Source organism: Bos mutus, chromosome 8 (assembly GCF_027580195.1).
Source record: "Bos mutus isolate GX-2022 chromosome 8, NWIPB_WYAK_1.1, whole genome shotgun sequence".
Classification (NCBI taxonomy): Eukaryota; Metazoa; Chordata; class Mammalia; order Artiodactyla; family Bovidae; genus Bos; species Bos mutus.
Window position 1 is genome coordinate 775,712 of NC_091624.1, and position 24,412 is coordinate 800,123.

A 24,412-nucleotide genomic window follows, 5' to 3' on the forward strand; every position below is an offset into this window, starting at 1 on the left:
AAAAGTTGCCTCTTTCTGTTTTTGAAATCTGATTTGGAAATTTTGACAGAAAAGCATTAGCACATGTGTGATGAAGTTGCAGTCCTCACCTTCAGGGTTAACTCCATAAAGCTGCTTGTTTATCCTGAAGATTACATGGCAGGAACCGTCCTGCCTGAGGGTGCCAGGTTACCAGTGAGTGATCGAGGGGCGCCAACATTTTATGAAGGAACTGTGACCAAGTGATGCCCAGATGCGACTGTGGAGGCTTCGAGGGGTTTGACGGCTGAGACCAGCCTGTATGATTCGGAATCGTCAGCATCGTGTAATTTTCTTGGCTAACTCCTTCACTGGGAAGCTTCGCTCTGGGAGGCCTTTGACAGGGCAAGTGCTGCTGCAGGTGGGGTGGGAGGAGAGTGCTGTCCTGCCCCAGCACGCAGGCCTTTGTTCCCCTGGGCCAGGGTCGCTGCAGCCCCACCTCTTCAGGAGCCCTCAGCCCATTCCTTCCAAGAGCAAAGTGAAGTGAATTAGGAAAGAACAGCTTTATTGCCTTGCCCAGCAAAGGGAGCCACAGCAGGCGCGTGCTCTTAGAGCTGTGTGCCCCCCAGGGGGGCAGGGCTGGGCAGCGGGGCATCTTCTGATCCAGGTGGGAGTGCTCGGTTGTGCCCCTCTGGCAGCGGGGGGTGGGCAGCAAGGCGTCTTCTTGTCCAGGAGCGGGGGGTGGGCTGCAGGGCATCTGCTGATTCAGGTGGGAGTGCTCCGTGTGCCCCCCGGGGGTGAGGGTGGTCAGCGGGGCGTCTTCTCATCCAGGGTTGGGGGGTGGGCAATGGGGTGTCTTCTCGTCCAGGTGGGAGTGCTGATCAGCATCCAGTGCGTGCAGGGCCTGCGTTCCTTCCATCCAGAGACCACCTGGCATCAGGTGGTCTTGTTCTGGGCTTCAGTGGTTCCTATTGAATGGACACCTTCTTGCTGGAATGAAGAGGGCTTCATCAGGGAGTTAGCATCTTCCATCTGGTGGGTTTTTGTTCTGCAGAAGAGCTCAAAACACTGTTCTGTGTGTCCCCTAAGGGTGAGGCAGGACCCTGCCCCACGGATGCGCTTCTGGTTCTCCACTCCCTCTCCCTTGTCTCTGTGTCCTGTCCCGTCCCTGATTAGCAACTGCTGAGATCTGCCCTTTGGAACCCGGGGAAGGTCCCCGAGGCGGAATGAAGCCTATTTCCCACAAGCCAGAGATAGGGGACACGGAAGGGCTTTTGTGTCCAGGAGCCCGTGGGGGCTACGTGGTTTCAGGACCGCAGAGAGCGTGCCCTCCTCCCCTCCCTTCAGCTGCTCCACGTCCTATCACAGGGACGTCATCCTCTCCAGGACTGTCCACACACATCACGCGTGGTCGGCAGTCTGGAAACACGCACACATGAGTGCCTATTATGCTGAGAACACGCAGCTTTCACAGGACTTGAACCTGACGTATTCGGACGACACTGCATTCTCGTGGCTGTACTTGATTGCCTGGCAGGTTGAAAAGAGCACCCATCTGGAAATCAAAACATGTTTTGTTTTACTTAGAAATTAACTCTTCTTTCTCAGTGAATCACACGAGAGAACAATGAACTAGTTCAAGGAAGGTTAAAACCATCTGAGGAGCAAAACTCCCAGCACAAGGGATGTGAAGTGACTTAGGTTTCAAAGGCCTCCTGAGCACTGGAGTAATTTTGCAATGGTTTTATCTTAGTGAAATTTTATCACATAGTAAGCCACGTTTGTATGATGTCAGTTTTGGTGGTCTTTTATGAATAAAACCTGGATTCTGAGCCCACTAACCCCTTCTCTGATGGTGTAGTTGGAACAAATTAACATTTGAGCAACAGTTTCTTAATCTATGAAATAAGACAGTGGTAATGGCAGAGTACATCATGAGAAACGCTGGGCTGGAAGAAGCACTAGGTGGAATCAAGATTGCCGGGAGGAATATCAATAACCTCAGATATGCAGATGACACCACCCTTATGGCAGAAAGTGAAGAGGAACTAAAAAGCCTCTTGATAAAAGTGAAAGACGAGAGTGAAAAAGTTGGCTTAAAGCTCAACATTCAGAAAACAAAGATCATGGCATCTGGTCCCATCACTTCATGGGAAATAGATGGGGAAACAGTGGAAAGAGTGTCAGACTTTATTTTTGGGGGCTCCAAAATCACTGCAGATGATAATTGCAGCCATGAAATTAAAAGACGCTTACTCCTTGGAAGGAAAGTTGTGACCAACCTAGATAGCATATTAAGCAGAGACATTACTTTGCCAACAAAGATCCATCTAGTTAGGGCTATGGTTTTTCCAGTGGTCATGTATGGATGTGACAGTTGGACTGTGAAGAAAGTTGAGCACTGAAGAATTGATGCTTTTGAACTGTGGTGTTGGAGAAGACTCTTGAGAGTCCCTTGGACTGCAAGGAGATCCAACCAGTCCATCCTAAAGGAGATCAGTCCTGGGTGTTCTTTGGAAGGACTGATGTTGAAGCTGAAACTCCAATAGTTTGGCCACCTGATGCAAAGAGCTGACTCATTTGAAAAGACCCTGATGCTGGGAGGGATTGAGGGCAGGAGGAGAAGGGGACGCCAGAGGATGAGATGGCTGGATGGCATCACCGACTCGATGCACATGAGTTTGGGTAAACTCTGGGAGTTGTGATGGACAGGGAGGCTTGGCGTGCTGCAATCCATGGGGTCGCGTAGAGTTGGACACGACTGAGTGACTGAACTGAACTGAATGGGTAATCTAATGTTTTTTGTTTTTTTTTCTAACCTTAATATTTCTATATAACTTTGACTTTACTCAGGGGGTGGATTCGATTATCTAGAAAGAAACATTAGAGAAGAGCCTCACTGTGCAGGGATGTGAGAGAGCTCAGCCTGCCCTGATACGCCAAGTTTTTAGTAGAGGATTGTTTCACATTTCTCCAAAAGCTAAACATTTTGTATGCATGAAAGGAGTTTAGATTTATGATGTTGGACCCTATTTTAAAAAGGAAAGTTTTTTTTCGCATTTTTAGCAATTAATCATTGATTTTGGAAGTTAGTAAAAATAATATTTGAATAAGCATGAAAAAATAAAGGCATTTGACGACCACCGAAATTGACACACGAAAACAAAGGAAACCAGACCTGGAAGGATAGTAAGAAGCACAGAGTGCAGATTTTCAGGCTTTACGTCTGGCAAATAAAATGACTAACTTGTCATCCGACCTAAAAGTAATAGTAAGACGACAGGAGTAAATTTAGAATTGTCCCAGGAAATCCAGGACAAATGGTCACCCTGCCAAAATAGCAAGAATCTATTTTACAAAATAAATTTCTTCTGAAAAACCTCACTTAAAGTGGATACCTTAATGAGCAAAACCAAAAGAAGCCTAAATAACTCAAGGTATTCGAGCTTCTTCAGTGAAAAGGAAGAGACTAGTTGTGTAGTTATTATGTGATGGGTGCTTAACTAGTTATTTCGACTCAGTCAAGTGAAAAAACAAAGAAAAAGGAATTTTCTATAAAAATGAAATCAGAAAAGATAAAGAAAAATATGCTCCTTTATTTTAATGGTTATAGTCCCTTAATATAATCAGATAGGTATTCATAAAATTATATTTTTATTTATTGGAATACGTAATAAATCATTAGAAAGTTCATAATACAAAAGATAAAATTAGCTTTTCTTAAAATTATTTATGCACTGCATATACCTAAAGAAGAGTCATAGAGCGCCCAGTGCTCCCAGTAATAGCTGAGTGATAACTTATTTCTTTGCCAATTAATCCAGGCAGAATTAAATTACATATGGAATTGCATTAACTTCACATCCAATTTACAGATGTGTCAGGTTATTAACAGTCTGTGCATCACCGTCTTTGCTGGAAGACGAGCTCCTGGTTTGCTCCTCGACACGCGCCCAGCACTGTATCAACCAAACAAGGGAGGAAAAGCAGCAACTTGAATGACTGCCACAGCCTGGGGGGTCACACCAGCCGGCCTGGAGTGGAGGGGCTACCACAGCTGGTGCCCGCGTCTCCAGAGAGACAGGGCGGCTCTCGGGGAATCAGAGGGGACTCTGTCTCCAACACGCTGTCCTCGCGAGAAGAGCGCTTGGCGCTGCTCTGCTGGAAACAGTCCCGGCTTCTCCAGATCAGCCTGGAAGTTACACATTCAGCTTCCTGCTCACCCTGGTCCATCTGTAAAGGGAATCTATCCACATATCATCTGTCTGTCTATCCATCTATCTATCCATGCTTAGCTATCTGTCACCTATCTATGGATCTATTCGTCTGTCTGGGTATCTGTCATCCGTCTATCCATCCATCCATCCACATCTGTCTTATTGGTCTACCTATTAACACATTTTCACGTCTGGGTATTCAACTCTGTCTTAAGCTAAGTTCCCCCGTATTAGGCTCCAGTGTATATATCATCCACCTCTTGTGGGACCTACATCACCATCTCTGAGTATTTCATGAAAAGAAAGATGATTGTTGGAGACTTGGCAGCATTTGAATATATGATTGAAAAGTAAAGAAAAAAACAACAGAGTTTTTCCTCCCTACAGGCAAAAGAATTACTTATATATATGTAGGTACCTTACGTATATTTAGGTCCCTTTTATATGTAGGCCCCTTACGTGTGTGTAGGCCCCTTATGTACATATGGCCCCTTATGTACATATAGGCCCCTTACATATGTGTAGGCCCCTTACATGTGTGTAGGCCCCTTACATGTGTGTAGGCCCCTTACATATGTGTAGGCCCCTTACATGTATGTAGGCCCCTTACGTGTGTGTAGGTCACTTACGTGTGTAGGCCCCTTACATATATGTACACGAATTACTTCGTCTCCCCTGCCCCTTTGAGATCCGAGCTGAAGCTTGGTCTGCTAGGGGTCCTCAGCAGAGGAAATGTTGTCTGCAGTCTTAGGGACCCTCACTCCATGCTGCTAGAGACCCGCCAAGGGCTGTTTTCTTTCTGTGACTTGGTTTTCCTTCTGAATGGTGTTCATTTTTTGGTCCTACTGGCCTTTACTAAATTAGTAGTTTGAAAAGAATCTGGGTAAGATTCCTGGTGACAGACACAGTACCAAAGCCGATTTTTGAGCTTGCTAGTGACTTAAAGATTTGCAATAGTTGGAGAAGGGGGTGACAGAGGATATGATGGTTAGATCACATCACCGACTCAATGGATACGAGTTTGAGCAAACTTCAGGAGATGGTGAAGGACAGGGAGGCCTGGTGTGCTACGGTCTGTGGGGTCACAGAGTCGGACACAACCGAGGCGACTTAGCACGCACACATACAGCGACAGGTGAAGAGTCACTCACACTTCCTTTCAAGAAACTTTAAGGAACAAGCCCTCCTTGCCAGTCGTGGGTGTGGAGCAGATACAGGTAAAGACGTGGGCCTCGTCCTCAGAGGGCGAGTGATCTAAGGCAGATGCAGAGGGAAGTAGGATAAGACACGCAGGGAAGACACCCTGAGTCTTGCCTTAGCTTACTGTTAAATCCATGCACTCAATTCTTAGGTTGCATGACTGTCTCCATTAACTCGTTTAATCATATTCTGAATTGTGACAGTTCGCATTGTGTCACTAGAATCTAATATTGTCGTGTTATGTTCAGTGTTGAAAGTCGAGCTACAAAGAAACAGTAATTTCTCCCACGAGTCTTAATGAAATGTTTACTACAGAAATGAAAAATATAGCTGCTTTTGCAACCTCAGAGACAGATTAGAAATACTAATCTCTAATAGAATGTGATTAAATAACTTGGTTTTAAATATATGTGGAAGGCAGAACTCTGATATAGCTGAGACATCCAACACCGGCCGAAACTAAGTAACTCAGAAGCTTGTGTTCAGGGCCTGGCCCAGTGCAGCGGAATCTCGTGTTTGAGCCTGGCCCAGTGCATCAGAACCTCATGTTCAGGGCCTGGCCCAGTGCAGCTGTCTGGACCCGGGTGTCTCACATTTGTGCCGTGTGCCCGGATTGGAGGGTGGTCGTGGCTGGGTCGGACTGTGGGGTGGGCGGCCTGCTGTCTGCCCTCGCCACCCGGCTGCCCTGTGCTCTGAATGGGGCCTGGCAGTTCATTCTGAAAGTTTTGCTCTGCAGGTCATCCACATGGGCTGGGTCAGCGAGAGACTGGGAGGTGCCGGCTCGTCTCAGACCTTCAGACCCAGGTTCCTGGCGCTGAGGGGCTCATCCCTCTATGTCTTCATCTCTCCGCCGGTAAGTGGGCCCTCGGGGCTGGGAGGGACGCTGAGGAGGCCGTCACTGAAGAAGCGCCAGGCCCAGCATTTGGACGTGGTCAGGAGGGTGGGTGGCGGGCCTGCCTCCAGCCCCACGTCCGCTGATGGAAAGGACTCTGCTGTGGACCCCGGGCCCTTCTCACTCTAAACTCATTAATCAGCCGTCCAGTTTTCTTCTCAAGCAGCCAGTGAGATATGAGAGTGCATTCCTGCTGAAGATCCCAGCCGGCTTGGAGGTGGGGGTGCAGAGGCGTGGGGGTCTCAGACCACTGATTATGTGGTCGAAGGAGCCACAAAACAGGAGAAGACCTTCTCGTCAGATATTTCTAACTTCATGGTCAAATGATGAAACACAAAAAGACATTTTCACTCATGTCCTCCACGTTTTTAAAAACAAACAGCCTGATTTAATAGGGCCCCCAATAGAAATTTAATCCTGAGGGCTACAGTTTGCAATTTATTTTCTAATTCTCACCAGCACCACTTTCTCAAAACTGAGCCCGTCTCTGTGTGCCCTGCCTCCGGGTTTGTGGCTTAAAGCCGATTCACTCTTGAGTCCACACATCAGAGCTGCAGACCAACAGCAAAACCTGATTGCTTCAGGATCTAAAAGTTGAGATGCAAGTCACCTACAGCATTGTTGCTTTTCTGCCATTAAAAATTAGCCGAAGAGTATCCCTCCCTGTGGATGCTCTCTGTTGCCATCTGCCCTCCACCCGTCAGCAGACGCTGTAATCGTGTCTGTGGCCTGGCTGCTGTGAATGGTGAGGGACGTGGGGCGCAGGGCTCTCGAGACTCAGCATTTGTTTCCTTTGCATAAATATCCAGGAGTGGGATCACTGGCTCGAACGGTAATTCTGCTTCCGTTTCTTTGAGGAGCCCCCATGCCGGCTCCACAGTGGCCGCGCCGTTGACACGCCTCACGTCCGCACAGCGCTGTCGTCTCCGGCTGTGGGGTGATGGATATGTTTATGACAAACAGGGGCTGCTGGTTTCACGTGTCTCCTCTTCTTCAGACTCATCAGCCGTGTATGGCACATCTGTCAATCATACTTCAATAAAGTTTTAAAAATAAAAAATAGTAGAGGGCAAATCAAGTTTTACTCTCAGACATCTAGACAACAGTGCATGTTTTCAGTGGTAAGCAAGGTTTTCTTTAATAGGCTTTTTCTTGGGGAATAATTTTAGAGGATGAGATGATTAGATAGCATCACCGACTCAATGGCCATGAGTCTGAGCAAACTCTGGGAGGCGGTGAAAGACAGATGAGCCTGGCAGGCTGCAGTCCATGGACCCGCAAAGAGTGGGACACAACTTAGCGACTGAACAACAATTTCTGGTAGAGAAGTTGTGTCCAGGGAGGAGGATTCCCTCCAGGTTGCTGAGTGCTGACCTTGTGCAGAACTGGGGTCCCTGTGTTGAAACTGAAGGATTATCCAAAAACCAAGGCTGTGAATTACCAATGCTGGAGAGTTATCTACAGATTTGCATAATCACTGAATTTTTCTCAAATGCAGTGATGTTCTTTATTGTTGCTAGGAAAATAAACAAGAATAACCGCAGATAACCCCGATGGCCTCAGTTCCGGCCCCGCGATGTCACGGAAGGCAGCTGGGGCATGGCTGGCAGATCCGGAATCAGTACTCTGGGGCTCTGGGCTGAGGGGCCCCCGCTGGCCCAGGACAGTTGAGGGGAGGTGAGGAGGACAGGGTCAGCCCTCCAGCACCCAGTTTGCCTGAGGGAGGGACCCCCTGCCGCAGAACGGGGCGGGGGGAGAAGCGACTAGATGCCCAGATCACACGCCGGAAAGTCCTCCTAATTTTTCCTTTCCTGCTAATTAAGACCCTCGGGGCATGAGTTTTCCCACACACAACATTCTAAGTTGTGAGAAGTGCTTTAAATGTTAATCAAATTTCCACACTTGCTCTGGGGAAAGATGATTTCATCCACTTCCCGTGGCAGCTTCAGTTTCACAGACAGAAATTCTAACCCAGGGGTCATAGGGTCCTCCAGTATCTCCAGATGGATAGTGTCATTTCTGTTAACACCAGGCTTTGCTTGTTTATTTTGAAATCCCATGGCAAATTTTCTTGGCATCGATCCGTGTCACAAACATCACATCATACAAATCGATCGCTGACCTCAGCCGCTGGGGTGTATTCACCTGGAGCCAGCTGCTACTGCCTGAATACTGTGCTCAGAAGCTTGAGATCCTCTCAGCGTTCTGCTCTGAGCGGGGCCTGGCCGAGGGGCTGAGGCATCTCTCTGTACCCCAGGGGTGGGGTCGCCCCCGCCATGGCCTCCCTGGAACTGGGAGCAGCTTTAAGTCTGCTCCTCCCTTTCCTTAGGTGGCTTTTGGACCGCAGCCCACCAGGCTCACCTGTCTTTCACCATCTCCCAGAGCTTGCTCAGACTCATGTCTGTTGAGTCGGTGTTGTAACCTTATCATCTTCACCCTCTAAAATTACTCCCCAAGAAAAGGCCTATTAAAGAAAACCTTGCTTATCGCTGAAAACATGCATTATTGTCTAGATATCTGAGAGTAAATCTTGATTTGTCCTCTACTATTTTTTATTTTTAAAACTTCTACACCACAGGTAGTTTGGGAACAGCGGGTACACCGCGTCTTTTCACAGATGCACCCCGCTTCCTGACTCTGGATTCAGGGGGTGCAGATGCTCAGCTGACCCCCGAGGTGGAAGGGGCAGTGCGGCCAGTCTGGTTCTCTCTCCAAGCCCTGGCTGCCTCTGCACCAAGGTCAGGGGTCCCGGCTTTCACCAGTAAAGTAAGGTTTGCATGAATCCAGTGGGGGGTTGGCGGCTGCCCCTGCACAGGAGCTGCCCTCCATGCTGACCCTGCCCACCATCTAGAGAAGCTGCGCCATCTCCTGCAATGGGCATGAGCGCCCTGCGTGTGCTGACGTCGGAGATGAGACGCGTGATAAGCAGGGCACCTGGCTGGTTCCTGGTCCCCGGGGGGAAGCTCTCCCATGACCGGCTGTGAGTGTCTGCCTCACGTGGTCTGAGGCTCTGTCGTTAGGCGCACCCGTGTTAAGGATGGCTACCTCTGCTTTGAGAACTGAGCGTTAATCCTGATGTAATAACCTTTGTCTGTGATAGCTCCCTTATTGTAACGTATGCTCTGTAGGACAGTGATATCCCCTCTGCGTTCTTTTGATCAGTGGAGTCTTTTCTCCATCCCTTGCACTCAATCCATGTGTGTTTTGGGGCCAGCGGCGGGCCCAGGCCAGTCCGTCTCTTTGGCTCCAAGAAGGCTGGTGACGCTTCCGTCCGTTCAGGCCTGCGCTGCTGGTCACACAGGCGTGCTCAGGCTCAGCCACTGACCCGCGGAACCAGAAACACAGTAACTTTATGAATAGAAAAAAAAATTAAACGTTGCTCCTACATAAGGGCATTATGCTGGTTTACAGTGAAATGTTTAAATAATCTTCACAGACTATCCGAAATAACGAAAGCCTATTTTAAAATGGGGGCTGGAAGATTTAATGAGGCAATGGAAATATTCACTCAGCAAAACGTTAGAGAAAAGGGCCTTAGGGGAAAGGAAAAGTTGTAAGTTGAGGAGTGGAAGCTTTGGGCTGTAAACGGAATCTTCCCATTTCCTGGCTGAGGGAACGCAGACGCCGCACCCACCCTCTGCTCAGCTGCTAGCTCAGTGCGTCACAGGATCAAGCGGAACACGAAGAGGCTTCATTTATATACCTAAAATGTCTCTGAAACTCCAAAGCATTTGCATTTCACAGATGAAATTTTACACTTAGTGCTCGGCAACTTCTCACTAAAAGCAGCACACAAAGCGTGGCAGTGAAGATTCACACGTGTGTAGATTTACATGGAGAAGGAAATGGCAACCCACTCCAGTGTTCTTGCCTGGAGGATCCCAGGGACGGGGGAGCCTGGTGGCTGCTGTCTCTGGGGTTGCACAGAGTCGGACACGACTGAAGCGACTTAGCAGCAGATTTACATATTTACATGTTCTGTCTGACCTTGGGTGCTTGTATCCTGGAGCTAGAGGCAAATTGCCAGTAATGATTTCTGCTTTGCCCAAATCTAAAGTGACCGTATGTGAAGCTCTTCATGTTGTATTTATTTCTGTCCTGCGTGCTGACGTGAGGAGTGAGGTCGTGCTGGTGACGGGACTGGTGATGACTCGCAGCGTCGTACCTGCGTCCTGGCCCCGCTGGTGGGCTCTGCGTCCGCGCCCAGGCTGAAGTGCAGCTTGCACAGCACAATGCATCCGAGGTTGCAGAGCTGCTGCCTGGAGAAGACGCCGCAGCACAGGGCCAGGAGCTGCTTCACGCGCAGCGGAGAAGGCGCCGCAGCTCAGGGCCGGGAGCCGCTTCACGCGCAGCGGAGAAGGCACCGCAGCTCAGGGCCAGGGGCTGCTTCACGAGCAGCGGGTGCTCCTCCCCTGTTTGCAAGTGATGAGCAGAGACGTGACCCCGAGTAGCTGGAAGCAGCCTGCAGCCTCTGGAGGGGCTCGGGGCCACCAGACCTCTCCGGGCTGGGATGACAGGGATAGCTCTGTTGCGGGGCGGGGTGGGGGTTGGAAGGACAGCAAATAAATTCCTCCGGGAGAGCGGAGCCCCGAAGGCACCCAGTGATGAGCTCTCGGCCCGCCATCTGATCACCCCTCTTCCCCTCTGTCCGCGGGGCGTCAGGCACTGCCAAGGACGCCCGGCCACCCGTGTGGGGCCTGCTGTCTACCATTCTGTGTCAGAATGTTGCAGTGAACTTTTAAAAGGCCCAGAAAGTCTGTGGCAAGTAATTCAGGAACAATGAAAGAGAAAGTCCTGACTTCCAGGCTGGTTTCTGAGCTCCTCCAAGACAAGAGGAGGGAGACCCTGAAGGAGTTGGGGAGAAATGGGGAGAAAGGCTCGAACGAAGGGGCAGCCTGGGGCGGAGGCGGCCGTGGGTTCCCTGTGCCCTGGTGCCCACGAGAGGACGCAGCCAGCCGGGAGGGTAGTGAGCCCATAACCGAGGGCTAATCAACGCTGGAGAAGCTGGATTCTCCTGGCCTTCATGTGTACTTGACTGTCCTTCCTTAAAGTGGGCAGTTATTTCTGTTTGCAAACTGGAATCTGAAAAATAATGTTTCAACTGCTCATGTTTCCAAACACCATTAAAATGTGTTAAATAGCACTTACGCAACCAATTTTACAGCATATAACAGCATTAACATACACATTACATAGCAGTTCCTATGAATATGCAAGAAATATCGGAAGTAGCTTTAAGGTTGTCATTGGAAAGATATCACTTAAAAAATATTTACCTGGAAAGAAATAAATGGAGAAGGTATGTAAGCTGAAGGCGTATCAGACAATTATGTACCTGGTATAGAATATTATTCCATGTCACTTCTGTGGGTACATAAGTGTTCCGCAGTAATACTTAAATGTTTCAGGATATTACACCTGAGCGTCTACAGTTTCGATTCTGTTTCAGGTGAGATGTGCTCAGGTAAAATACGGCATTGTCAAGACACAGGGCAAGGAAGAGGCCCACTTTGAGAATCGACTCATAGACTTTGTGGGGTTTGCAGCGTGAGGCCCCGCCCCCTTCCCATTGTCCTGCCTCAGTGGGCACGTGTCCCAGCTGATGAGTGACCACCGCCACGGGGTCCCCACACGGCTTCCAGAGGCTCTCAGGGCGGAAGCGCTGGTCTTCAAGTCCAGGGAAGAAACGGTTCCACCCAGACGCCCGAGCCTCTTCTCGGCCTCAGGTGCCTCCCTGGTGGGGGCGTGTTCGCCTTGAAACGGTCACTGTGGCCCAGAGGGTGAGGTGCCCAGCCTGACTCACGTCTGAGGGCGCCCCCACGGGAGCTGAGCCCGCACCTGCCAGGGTCACGGGAGCTGGGCGTGGACAGGGGTCTTTCCCAGGCGCAGGGGAGAGGAGGCTGACTGTCAGCAGGAAAAATTGGACAGAAGAGACACCTCCAACCACAGGTGGCCACTGCAGACCCACAGCGAGCAGGGCCTTAGCAGACAGGGCAGGGCTGTGGCAGAGTGAGTGAGGAGGCGTGCACTTGGGAAGCCCAGTGCCGCCTGGATCCTCCAAATATAGTTCAGAGTTGGTCCTTCACGTAAGGTGAGAGCATCCAAAACGAGCTCCTGAAGTGGCGCCCAGCTGTGTGTGAAGGGGAACTCCTCCATCACCAGGCTCTTGAATCGATTATGTGTGTAAAGGAGGCTCCTCCATCACCAGGCTCTTGACTCCATAATGTGTGTGAACATGCCACCTCACGCCGAGACTCCAGGGCGGAGCACACAGCTACTCGTCGGAGTCCACCACGGCGTATAGTCTGGTTTTCTAACTCGGCGTGTAGTCTTGTTTTCTAACTGTCCTGTGCCTAAGGTTTAATTAAGGAAAAGACACGTTGACTCACCTTATTGTTGTAAATGTTTAAATTCTCATACTGAAAACATCATGTATCTAGTTACACGTATACTTTAAAACCCTTTTCCCAGTTTTATGAGGTACAATTGAGAATAACACGTGCAGAGTGTGCAGCGTGACCGTCTGATGTCTGTGTACCTTGTCCAGCGAGGCCCACGGCGGGGTAATGAACAGCTCCGTCACCTCATACAGCTCCCCTTATTTTGGGTGAAAACGCCGAGGATTCACGTGTCCGTCTTGCGTTTCTTTCAGGTGAGCACCTTGGACTGGGTCCGAGCAGAGAAAACCTATCACCTCTGTGAGGTTCTGTTTAAAGTTCACAAGGTGAGTTTGAGCATCCTTTGCACACCACGTGTGTCCATGTTAACAGCTGGCCCTTTGTGGTTGAAAAGGGAGAGAGATTTACCGCTTCAGAACAGTCGAATGACATGCACATACAGGCTCTCCCACCACCGCCCATCAAAACTGCACACGAGGACGTCATGGAGGCGCTCGCAAGTCTGTTTTGTGTCGGCTCTGCATTATTTCATTCTGGCCTTTTTATATTTACAACTTGTTTGTATGGCTTTCCATACACTTAAAAGTGGAGAAGGAAATGGCAACCCACTCCAGGATTCTTGCCTGGAGCACCCCGTGGACAGAGGAGCCTGGCGGGCTACAGCCCCTGGGGTCGCACAGAGTCAGACACGACTGAGCGACTACACCGCCGCCACCACCATACACTTAAGAGAGTTTCCCAGGTGGCGCACGGGGCAAAGGACCCACCTGCCAGAGTGGGGGAAGCTCCCCGGGGGAGGGCATGGCAGCCCCTCCAGCATTCTTGCCTGAAACACCCCATGGACACAGGAGCCTGGCGGGCTACCGTCCATGGGATCGCAAAGACTTGGACATGACAAGCGACTTAGCACGGCGTCCATCTAAGACACGTATTTGGTAGTGGGATGCCTTCAAAAACCATCGTATTTTATATGTGAACTTCATTAATAAGCTATAGAGCCTCTTCTATTTTATCCAGAATGTTTTTTCAGAAAGATCGAGAAAATGTTTAATCAGTAAATATGCTATGAAGTAACTGAAATATGCAGTTAGCCAAGAGAATGATTACAGCCAAAGTGTTAAACTCAGTTCAGGGCAAATAATAGCAACAACCACAAAAATGCACAGCATCTGACATTTTTAAAAAGGAGACTGAAGATTGTGGACATCCGATTAGAAGTCTTTAAACAGTGATCTTACAAAATCTCCCCCTTTCTCACATGACTTTAATCCTTGATGCTGAACATATGAACTTAAAATTATAATATTTAATTCATCTTTCAAAAATTGAGATAAGTGATTATTTTAAGAACTAGCACTTTAGAATTTTTTAATGACTTATTTTCATAATCATTCAAAGTATAGTCGTTCATATGTAGTCCAAAAATCACATTTTGTGGTTGTGGTGGTGTGTTTCTGCAACACTTTCTTCTCTCCATAAATTCCTTTCTCTAGTTCTTAAAGTTATGTGTCTGTGTTTCACACTCACCATGAAAGAGATGAGAAAATTGAATCAATCAGACTTGATTGCAATTGTGACTGAAATTATAAACAGCCCCCATAGTGGATAATAAAAGCACTGCCCAGCAGTGAGGCATCCCCTGCCTGAATATCCCCTCCCCACGTAAGAATGTCCCATCTGCACTTCTCAGTGGAACTAAAGTTACTCACCCGTTCGGCAGAGGCGCTTGGTAACGGTGTCTCCCCTTTGCTGAGCGCCGGGCCTGAGCTCTGCTGGGCGCTCCGTCTCCCTCCTGAGTTAGTCCTGTCCCCCCACATCCCCCAGGAGGGAACCCTCATAGTGCCCGCCTTCCAGCTGAGGCTCCGAAGCACAGACTCGGGAGTAACTTCCAGAAGCCTCGCCGGAGGCGGAGGGGCCCAGGTTCCCTTGGCCCGAAGCATAGCTGCACCCTGTTTTACTTTATATACACGATTCTTTCTTCCCTCTGAAAATGGAAGCGTATGCGCTAACCCTCACATCACTTTTTGCTCTGCAGTTTAACTTGCGGGTCTTCAATATACGCAAAGAGGTGACCCCTCTTTAATACCACTGACTAGTATTTAATTCCATGAATATATCATACCTTATTTCACCAAGCCCTTATCAAGGAATATTTGATTTGTTCCCTTTTTTGAAATTATAAACAATGTAATAAATCATTTTACACGTGTGCAAGTATATAACCAAGAAAAATGTATAGAGATGGAATTTCTGGGGCAAAGAATGTGGACTGTTTGCATTCTGATAACCAAAGGACGGATTGTGTAGCACAGGGAACTCTGCTTCATCTTCTGTAACAACCTAAATGGGAAAATGACCTGGAAAATAATAGATACATGTATAAATCAACCCTGAATATTCATTGGAAGGGCTGGTGCTGAAGCTGCAGCTCCAGTACTTTGGCCATCTGATGCGAAGAGCTAACTCATTGAGAAAGACCCTGATGCTGGGAAAGACAAGCTAAAAGGAGAAAGGGGAGGCAAAGGATGAGATGGTTAGGGAGCATAGCCAGCTCAGTAGACGTGAATTTGAGCGAACTCCGGGAAATAATGAAGCACAGGGAAGCCTGGAGCGCTGCAGGCCATGAGGTCACCAAGAGTCGGACACGACTTTGCAACGGAGCACACACACATCTGTATAACTGTTTCACTTTGCTGCACAACCGAAACTAATACAGCATTGTGAATCAACCTGGTGCGTGTGTGTGTGTGTGTGTGTGTGTGAGCTCAGTGTGTCTGACTCTTTGCGACCCCGTGGACTGTAGCCCGCCAGGCTCCTCTGTCCATGGCATTTCCAGGCAAAAATACTGGAGTGGGTTGCCATTTCCTCCACCAGGGGGTCTTCCCAACCCAGGGATCGAACCAACACCTCCTGCATTAGCAGGTGAATTCTTCACCACTGAGCCTATTCGTTACCACCTTTACCACTGAAGCCCTAAATAAACCTTACTCCAAGAATAAAAATTTTTTAAACAGAAATGAAAAAAGAAATGCAGGTGAAAATCATGAAGTGATATGTTTGCACCTAGACTGTCAAAGATGGAAAAGTTGGTACCGATGGGAGGAAGGCTCTATCGAAATGTGAGCAGCCCTTCGACTTGTCGTTTGTTGCCAGCACTGGCCTTGCAGAAAGCTCTCTAGTTTCCCTTCTGGGACTGGTTCTCCAACTGCCGCTCACTGGACCCGTGTGAATAATGGCGTATGACTCTCCTCAGGTCCCGTTGGAAGAAACCATACCCGTCCAAGTTGGACAAGGACGATGTTCAGTGCGGGCAGAGACTGACCTCAGCTCCCCTAGAACAAGGGGCAGGGGGCCCCTGAGCTGCGTGAGGAGGCGAGCGTGGGCCAGGTGGGCCCCACCTCCAGCCCCTGACCCCCACCCCCCACAAAGGGAAAGGGGCTCTGTGGTGTCTCCGTGGGTGGAGATGGCTTTGCAGTTTGGTCGGACCCCTCAGAGGGAGAGTCCCACATGCAGAGCTCGGAGGAAGGGTGACTTCCTGGGCCTTCACCCTCCAGGGGCGTGGAGGGCACCATCGAGCTGGCGGTGGCTTTAACGAGATCTCCATCTCCAGGGGCAGAGAGAGGACTCAGAAGGCTGCTCCGAGGGTGGCAGACCCGGGGAGGTGGCGGGCAGTGGGCACGGGGCGGGGGCAGCGGTTGAGGCCGTGGGAAAGGCATGGGGCCTCGTTACTCAGTCTCCACAGCAGCTCAGGGACCTTGGTTTTGTAGTTGCTCCCAGTCCTTAGTCATCATGAGACATTGCTGTTCGTAAGAACTGGGCTTGTTGTCTCCAAAAGGGCCACGGGAGGCACCTGGGGCTGAGCTGTGCATGGTCAGTAACCTCTCTCATTTCTCAGCATCAGTGTCACGTCAGTTTTTGTGGGGCTCAACAGGTTTAGTTGCAGGAAGTAGTCACATCTGGAAACCCTTACGTGTCCTTCCCGGGGATTTCTTGGGTTGGGCAAAGGCTGTTTTTAGTTCTTCTCTTTGTTCTTGCGCATAGAGCTGAGGTTTGTCCATTCGCGTGAAGACTCGCCTGGACTTGACCGCTCCATCAGACGAACTCAGTCTTAGGAACCGATTCTACTCGAGAAAGTCATAAGTCAGATAGCTGTGCACATGGAGATATTCAGTGATGTTTTAAATTAGTGAACGTTGGATGAATTGTTCAAAAACCATTGAGAAATAACGTTTCAGTGTAACTGTGTATGTTAAGTACTCCATTAAAATCACATTGCACATTTATAGAATTATGTATACAAAGAGGTAGGGAAGAAAGAAAGTGAAGTCGCTCAGTTGTATCCAACTCTTTGCGACCCCATGGACTGTATGTAGGCTACCAGGCTTCTCCGCCCATGGAATTTTTCAGGCAAGAATACTGGAGTGGGTTGCCATTTCCTTCTCCAAGGGGTCTTCCCGACCCAGGGATCGAACCCTGGTCTCCCGCGTTGCAGGCAGACGCTTTACCGTCTGAGCCACCAGTGATTTGGAGTCTGGAGACATTGCCTGGAGGGACTATAAAAACAAATTAGCTGACAAAAGGCAGTCATAATGGAATTATCTTTTTAATTTCCTATATTGCTGCTATAATATTTTCAAATAAATAGAAGCAGGAAAAATCCAGGTAATTTTTTTTAAGGCGGTCAGACATATTTCACTTTACATGATGAATGTACTAATTTTCCAGATTATCTTCATCTTGGGATCGCAGATTAATTTTTCTTTCGACAATTGTTTGGTATTTTTCACATTTACACAGTCCAAACAAGGGTTTTGGACAAATGCAACATCCAACTCCAACGATAAAATGACCGCAGCACAAACAACAGCGCTGCAGAGACAGAAGGCAGGAGTTGAGGCGGCGTTGGTGCCACAGCCTTGCGACTCTTGTCTGTCTTCGTTGTTATTGCTGTTGTTTAGCCACTAAGTCGTGTCTGACTCTGTGCGACCCCGTGGACTGCAGCCCACCAGGCTTCTCTGTCCATGGGATTTCCCAGGCAAGAATACTGGAGTGGGTCGCCATTTCCTTCTCCAGTCAGGTGATTTTTAAAATAGTCTTTGCGTTCTGTTTTCCCAAGAGTGAACGTGAGGTGGTCTCTGTCTTCACAGGGCCTGGGCAGGGGGCGCCTCGGGGTGGGCGGCTGGAAGCGTGACGCTGCTTGTGCGGTCGCTGACGCTCTCAGGAGCCTGTTCGCTGCGTGTTGGACGTGCAGCTCAGTCTATGCCCCCTCAACCCTGCCTGACAGCCGGCGCGCTCGGTGTAAACGGAACATGAGCCGCGTGGTGAGGACGCAGGAGCCGCAGTCTCATTCCTGCCATCCCTTAAATTAGCCCAAGACTTGCGCTTTGAGAGGGAGGCTCAGAGAGAAGTAAAATCTCAAGGTCAACAGCTGGCAATTGGCCAGAAAGGTCCCAAGTGTTATCTGTCTGGCCCAAAAGCCTGTTTTTATTCTACTGAAATGCACAACCCCCTAAACCACACCCAGTGTAGGAAAGAACACAGCTGCAGTTTCCCCCACATTAACACTTGCTAAGAGTCCTTCCTTCCTTCTTTGGTGGTCGGTCCCGACACTCAAGGCCGGTAGGTGTGGACAGAGTTTCTGAGAAGTCAGGTCCGTGTTGGAAGGCTTGCTCTCCTTGGCTCACGACCCGATGTCCTATTTCCTGCACGTAGCTTTCTGTGCATCCCCGGCTGAGGTCGCGGCCTGGGGGCGCAGCTGGGGGGCCTCATTGAATTCAGCACAAACACTTCATGACTTTTATCTTTGTCCTGGAAGCTAGATGTGGAAACAGAAAATGTGGTTGCTGATAATGTGGGTGAAAGGCGCTTGCAGCGTGTCGGGAGCGGGACACAGCTGACGCACAAAGTCACCTTACAGGCTTGTCTCCCCCTCAGCGGTGTCGCAGGCCTTCTGCCGCACGGGGTCCCCTGTGGAGCATGGCCCAGGTGGGTCCCGGGGGCCATCCCCTCTAACTGGCGTCACCCCCATCCGTTTCAGCTCTGGCTCCCAGACGACTGCTGGGCACAAGCCAGCCTCTCCCTGGGCCTCCAGGATCCCGACGGCGGGGACCACGGGCCCTTCTGCTTCAGCGTCCTCGTGGGCCACGGCGGGAGCCACGTGTTCAGTGTGGAGCTGGGCAGTGAGCTGGCCGCCTGGGAGCTGTCCTTCCAGAGAGCCACCTTCCGGGCCGTGCAGAGGACGCGGGTAAGCGGCCTGCTCCTCTGAGTGACCTGAATCAGAGCCGGCATGGCCGTCGTTCTGGGAATCACACGTCTGTAGAAGCTGGGCGGACCCTGCCCAGGTCCCCGGCCCAGCGTGTCGGGAGGCGCCGTGGGAAGTCATGGAGGGAAGCGAGGTGGGCATTTTCATCCGGTTCACCCCAGTGTTCGGCGTGAGGAAGGGGCCTGGATGCCAGCTAAGGGAAGCCCCTCACTGAGGGCACGGCTGGGTCCCTGGAGTCTGCTCATCAACCATGTTTACTGAGCAGTCACTGGACGCTTGGCATCTCTTCAAGCACTTGATGGCCCTTCCTCAAACTCAGTGACCCAACGAGCAGCATAACACAGCTCGAGTGTTTGGGTCGTTTCTCCCTCCTCGGGACAGGAGATAAATCCCACAGATGGAGGTGTGTGTGGATGGAGCAGTCCCCTCCTGAGACCTTATCATGTGAAAAATGATCACCTTGAGGTTGTCCCAGAGCTCTCTTAAACTGCCCTCATCTTAACATTCTTTTTTTCTATTCAGCGTGGATGATTCCACTACTGTCTTCCAGCATCCTGCTCTGCTCCTGTATCATCCAGTCCGCTGTTGATTCCTCCTGGTGCATTTTTAACTTCTCAGCTCTCTTTGCTCCTTCTTTATGTTTCCTGACTCTTCGTTAAACCTCTCCCTGCGTTCGTTCTCCTCCCCAGGTTCTCTTTCCGGTCATTGCCTTGAACTCTGTTAGGTAGATTTCTTATCTCCACTTTGCTCAATTCTTCTCGGGATCATCTTACTCCGTCAGTGGGGAAACATTCCTTTGTTCCCTCATTTCGCCTACTTGTCTGTGTCAGAGTCTTTGGTGGGCCGGTTACTTTTCCCAGCCTTGGAGTGTCCCGAGGCTCCAGCGGCACACAGCCCCCTGGACACCGGAGCTGTGTGCTCCCGCAGGGCCCCTGTGCGAGGATGGGTGCCTTCGTGCAGACAGGGCTGACTGTGGGGGACACACTGCCAGGGGGCTGGTCCCTGGACCTGCCGGCTGCCAGGCCCCGCCCGTGTGGAGGTCGCTAGATGCTGGTGGTGAGGCCGCGTCCTGATGCAGCTAGCATGGAGTGTGGCCCAGGGCTGGCCTTCTGGTGGCTGGGCCCGAGTCCCCTCGTGATCGACTGCTCAGCCTGGGGTCCCAGGGCTGGTGGGGTAGCTGAGCCCACACAGACTCCAGGGAGGACCCCACAGTGGCCCTCGTCAGGCCCTGTGTCCCCACACCAGAATCTGCGTCCACACGGGTGACGCAGCACCCACACCCTGGGTGACCTCCAGCTGCCCCCTGCCTCCCTGGAGATGCTCCAGGGTCAGCAGGTGGGTCTGACCCCGGCTTCCTCCCAGTTATAGGCCCTGCCCAGCCAGCACAGCGCCCTCACATAAGGGGTCCCACCCCGGGCCCCCCGATAGCATCGTCTTCCAGGAGCTGTTTTGCTGCAGGGGCAGAAGCGTGCCTGGGGAAACTCACCTTATCCTTTCATAGGGAGCGTCCTCCTCAGCAAGTTGGCTCAAGTATCCCTCAGTGTTGACCCATTTCCCCAAAGGTGTTATGTAAGGACACAGGAGATGTAGCCCAGAAATGTCACGACGGGAGGAACTGTCTCCTGAAACAGAACTGGAAGGTGCTCCGTCCCCCGGGGGTTGGAGGGCTCACCCTTAGCTCCTGCCTCGTGGGTTTGGTGCGCCTGGCATCACCACCGCTGTGCCAGGATCTGTGCGCTTAGCTGAGAATTGGATAGAATAGCAGCCACTGGAGCACCGACCACGCCTCTGGTGCTCACACTCAGCTGGCACTGCTAGGAGCTGTGTGCACTGATCGCCTGATCCTTGCAAACCCCAAGCCTGTCGGGATCGCCCCGCCCACCCCCACAGAAGTCTCCCTCCCGCGGCCCCAGGCGCAGAGCTCAGTGGAGTCTCTGCTGCGTCTGTCCTTTGCTCTTGTTCTGGGTCAGACCCCCTGGAACGTGTCCCAGGAGCAGCCGGGTCTCGTGTCTCGGGACGCACTTGCAGGCTGGCCTGTCCCGAGGCAGCTTGTAGGAGCAAAGCGCGCACGCTCATTCATGTTGTGGGGACAGGTAGCATCACGGGGAGTTATGGTCTGGGGTTAGGGTGTCTCCAGAGGACGCCGTCGGGCTCCGCTTTGCTAAGACCAGCACCTCTGCTGACGGTATGGCTTCTGCATCTGCTGGAGGACCAGTGCGGGAGGCGTCGCGTGGGAGCTGTGTCCCGGGGACCTCCAAGCGCTTTGGTTTTCTAAAAGCAGGTGTTGATGGGGGAGAATAGGGTGAGTAAGTGTATGTGTCCGTCGCTCAGTCGTGCCCGACTCTTGGGACCCCACGGACTGCAGCCCACCAGGCTCCTCTTTCCCTGAGATTTTCCAGGCAAGGATACTGGAGTGGCTGCCATTTACTTCTGCAGAGGATATTGTAGCCACCCGATTAATGTGAAGCATCATTTTAAAAAGCTGTTTTCTCACAATTGATCCTTTTTTCTAGTCCAAAACCTACATATGCAGTGGGCAAGGAGACACTCTGTGCTTCACCGTGGACTTCGCTCTTGGATTCACCTGTTTCGACAGCAAGACCAAGGTACGTGCCGAGCAGCCAGGGGCGGTGCCCGTGGGCGGAGCGTGTGCTACATTTCAGGGCTGTGACGCCGTCCACGGCTGCGGCACCACCAGCCCTGACGGCCGCGTCCTCTGCACAGGCTCCCTCGTGGTGACCCGCTGTCTGAGAGCTCAGGGTCCCAGCACCTTACAGGTCCAGAGCCGGGCGGGGCTGACACCACTTCAGCGTACAGGAGCGAGTCACTGTGACCGTAACGTCCGTACCCAGCAGATAACAAGGACTTCTTTTTAAGGACCATTGTGGATCCTTTAAGTGATAGGCGGGAGTTCGCACTTTCTTGACTGTACTGTTTTAGCAGTCATTTATGATTCTATGTAGATAATAATTCTGTAGGTGGTTCCTCTGCATGGTCAAAGCTGACCCAACACCAAGTGATGTTCTCAGAGCAGTTTGCTCAGTGACACAGGTAACCGAGCAGGCGTGTGTGTACACAGATAACCCAGCAGGCGTGTGTGTACACAGATAACCCAGCAGGCATCTGTGTACACAGGTGACCGAGTAGGTGACCGAGTAGGCGTCTGTGCACACAGATAACTGAGCAGGCATGTGGAGCAGGCATGTGTGACACAGGTAACCCAGCAGGCGTCTGTGTACACAGATAACCCAGCCGGTGTGTGTGACACAGGTAACCGAGCAGGCGTCTCTGCACACAGATAACCCAGCAGGCGTCTGCATTTACTTAGGTCATTTAACAGCACTGGATGATGTTAACTGAATAAACGCACTCCTGTGTCTAAAGCACTAAGAACCGCCTTCCTTTACAGAGTGTGCTCTGGAGGTTTAAGTTCTCCCAGCTGAAGGGGTCTTCTGACGACGGGAAAGCTCGGGTGAAGCTGCTCTTTCAGAGTCTGGACACCAAGCAGATCGAGATGAAGGTAGGGACTCGTCCATGGCGCAGCCTCGCCTGAGTGAACCGGGTGTCCGGGGCTGGGCGTGCCGTTCCTGGCCTGTGGAATCACCAGAATGCAAGTGTGAACCCTCCTCAGAGTCAGCCAGGGTGTCCTGGGAACCCAGGGTGTGTCTCCTGTCAGAGGCCTTAATATCCTAGAACTGTAGTCATTGAAACCCATCACTTAATTCCACCGAAAAGTACAGTTTCTTAGTGAATATTAGCAGGAAATCAGTGGTTAAACGTACAGGAGAAGTCGATTTTTAAGGGAAGAGTTGTACAAATTGCATTATGTGATGACTTGTCTGTGACATTAAGGACACACTGCTCTGTAAATTCAAAGGATCTGGACATAACTTACCAGTTATGTGGAAAGAGGGAAGGTGCACCCACCCGCATCCAGGTCAGAGCCAGCATCACCCGGCCTGGGGACACAGCCCCGGCCACCCTGAGGCTGCTCTGTCAGCCGCTGGGTGGAAGAGGCCCAGAGCTGACCGGGCGCTGACCGGATGCTGTCCTCTCCACCGCCTCTGGTGCTGGACGCAGGCCTTCCCCCACCGCCTCCCACCGCCTCTGGGGCTGGACACTGTCCTTCCCCCACCACCTCTGGGGCTGGACGCTGGCCTTCCCCCACCGCCTCTGGGGCTGGACACTGTCCTTCCCCCACCACCTCTGGGGCTGGACACTGTCCTTCCCCCACCACCTCTGGGGCTGGACGCTGTCCTTCCCCCACCGCCTCTGGTGCTGGACGCAGGCCTTCCCCCACCGCCTCTGGGGCTGGACGCTGTCCTTCCCCCACCGCCTCTGGTGCTGGACGCTGGCCTTCCCCCACCACCTCTGGGGCTGGACGCTGTCCTTCCCCCACCGCCTCTGGTGCTGGACGCAGGCCTTCCCCCACCGCCTCTGGTGCTGGACGCAGGCCTGCTGAGGGTGTGCAGGGGACCCCTGCTGCCTCCACCCGGCCGCGCAGGCCTGGCCCACGTTGCCACACCTCCCCACACAGGGAGCCACTCGGGGAATTTTCTGAACTCTGCCAGCCCGTCATCAGTGCCATAGGAGTGCTTACACCACAGCCCCAGCGACGCTGCGGCTCGGAGCACAGCACCGCCTGGGTCACGAAGCCCCCAAGTGGAAGACCCACACATGACCCCTGGTGGGCCTGTCTCCACCCCAGACGTGCGAGCCTTCATGTTATGAGAACCAGAAAGTGGCTGTGCCCTGATCCGAGTCCCCTGAGAACGAGACATGGAACCTGCTCTGTGCGCGGTCGTTCCTGCTGAGTGTCACTTTGAGTTGTGTTTGTTTGGGACATTTTCAGAGGAAAATTACACAGGATGTTCATGTACATTAGGTTTCATTCATTTATTTAACAGTCATCAATTTCAAGTACAGCTTTGCTCAGTCTCCACGTTGAATCCTTTGGGAAGGACAGTGGTTAAGGCTTCCTTTGAAATACAGTTTGTATTCACTGTGGACAGTGACTGTAGCCATGAAATTAAATGACGCTTGCTCCTTGGAAGAAAAGCTGTGACCAACCTAGACAGCACATTAAAAAGCAGAGACATCACTTTGTCAACAAAGATCTGTCTAGTCAAAGCTATGGTCTTTCCAGTAATCATGTACAGATATGAGATTTGAACCATAAAGAAGGTTAAGCGCTGAAGAAGTCACACTTTTGAACTGTGGTGCTGGAGGAGACTCTTGAGAGTCCCTTGGACTGCAAGGAGATCAAACCAGGTCAATCTTAAAGGAAATCAGTCCTGAATATTCATTGAAAAGCCTGATGTTGAAGCTGAAACTCCAGTACTTTGGCCACCTGATGTGAAGAACTGACTGATTAGAAAAGGTCCTGATGCTGAGAAAGATTGAAGGCAGGAGGAGATGGGGATGACAGAGGATGAGATGGTTGGATGGCATCACCAACTCAATGGACATGAGTCTGAGCAAACTC

General features: G+C 51.1%; 1 protein-coding gene across 1 annotated transcript in view; it reads left to right on the forward strand.

Moving 5' to 3' along the window:
• SNTG2 (syntrophin gamma 2) overlaps nt 1-24,412 on the forward strand; it is a 118,463-nt gene that overhangs the window by 92,657 nt on the left and 1,394 nt on the right. The window contains 5 exon segments of the mRNA XM_070376064.1: nt 6,112-6,228; nt 12,920-12,991; nt 18,703-18,909; nt 21,441-21,533; nt 22,337-22,447. Coding sequence (XP_070232165.1) covers nt 6,112-6,228; nt 12,920-12,991; nt 18,703-18,909; nt 21,441-21,533; nt 22,337-22,447 — 600 coding nt within the window.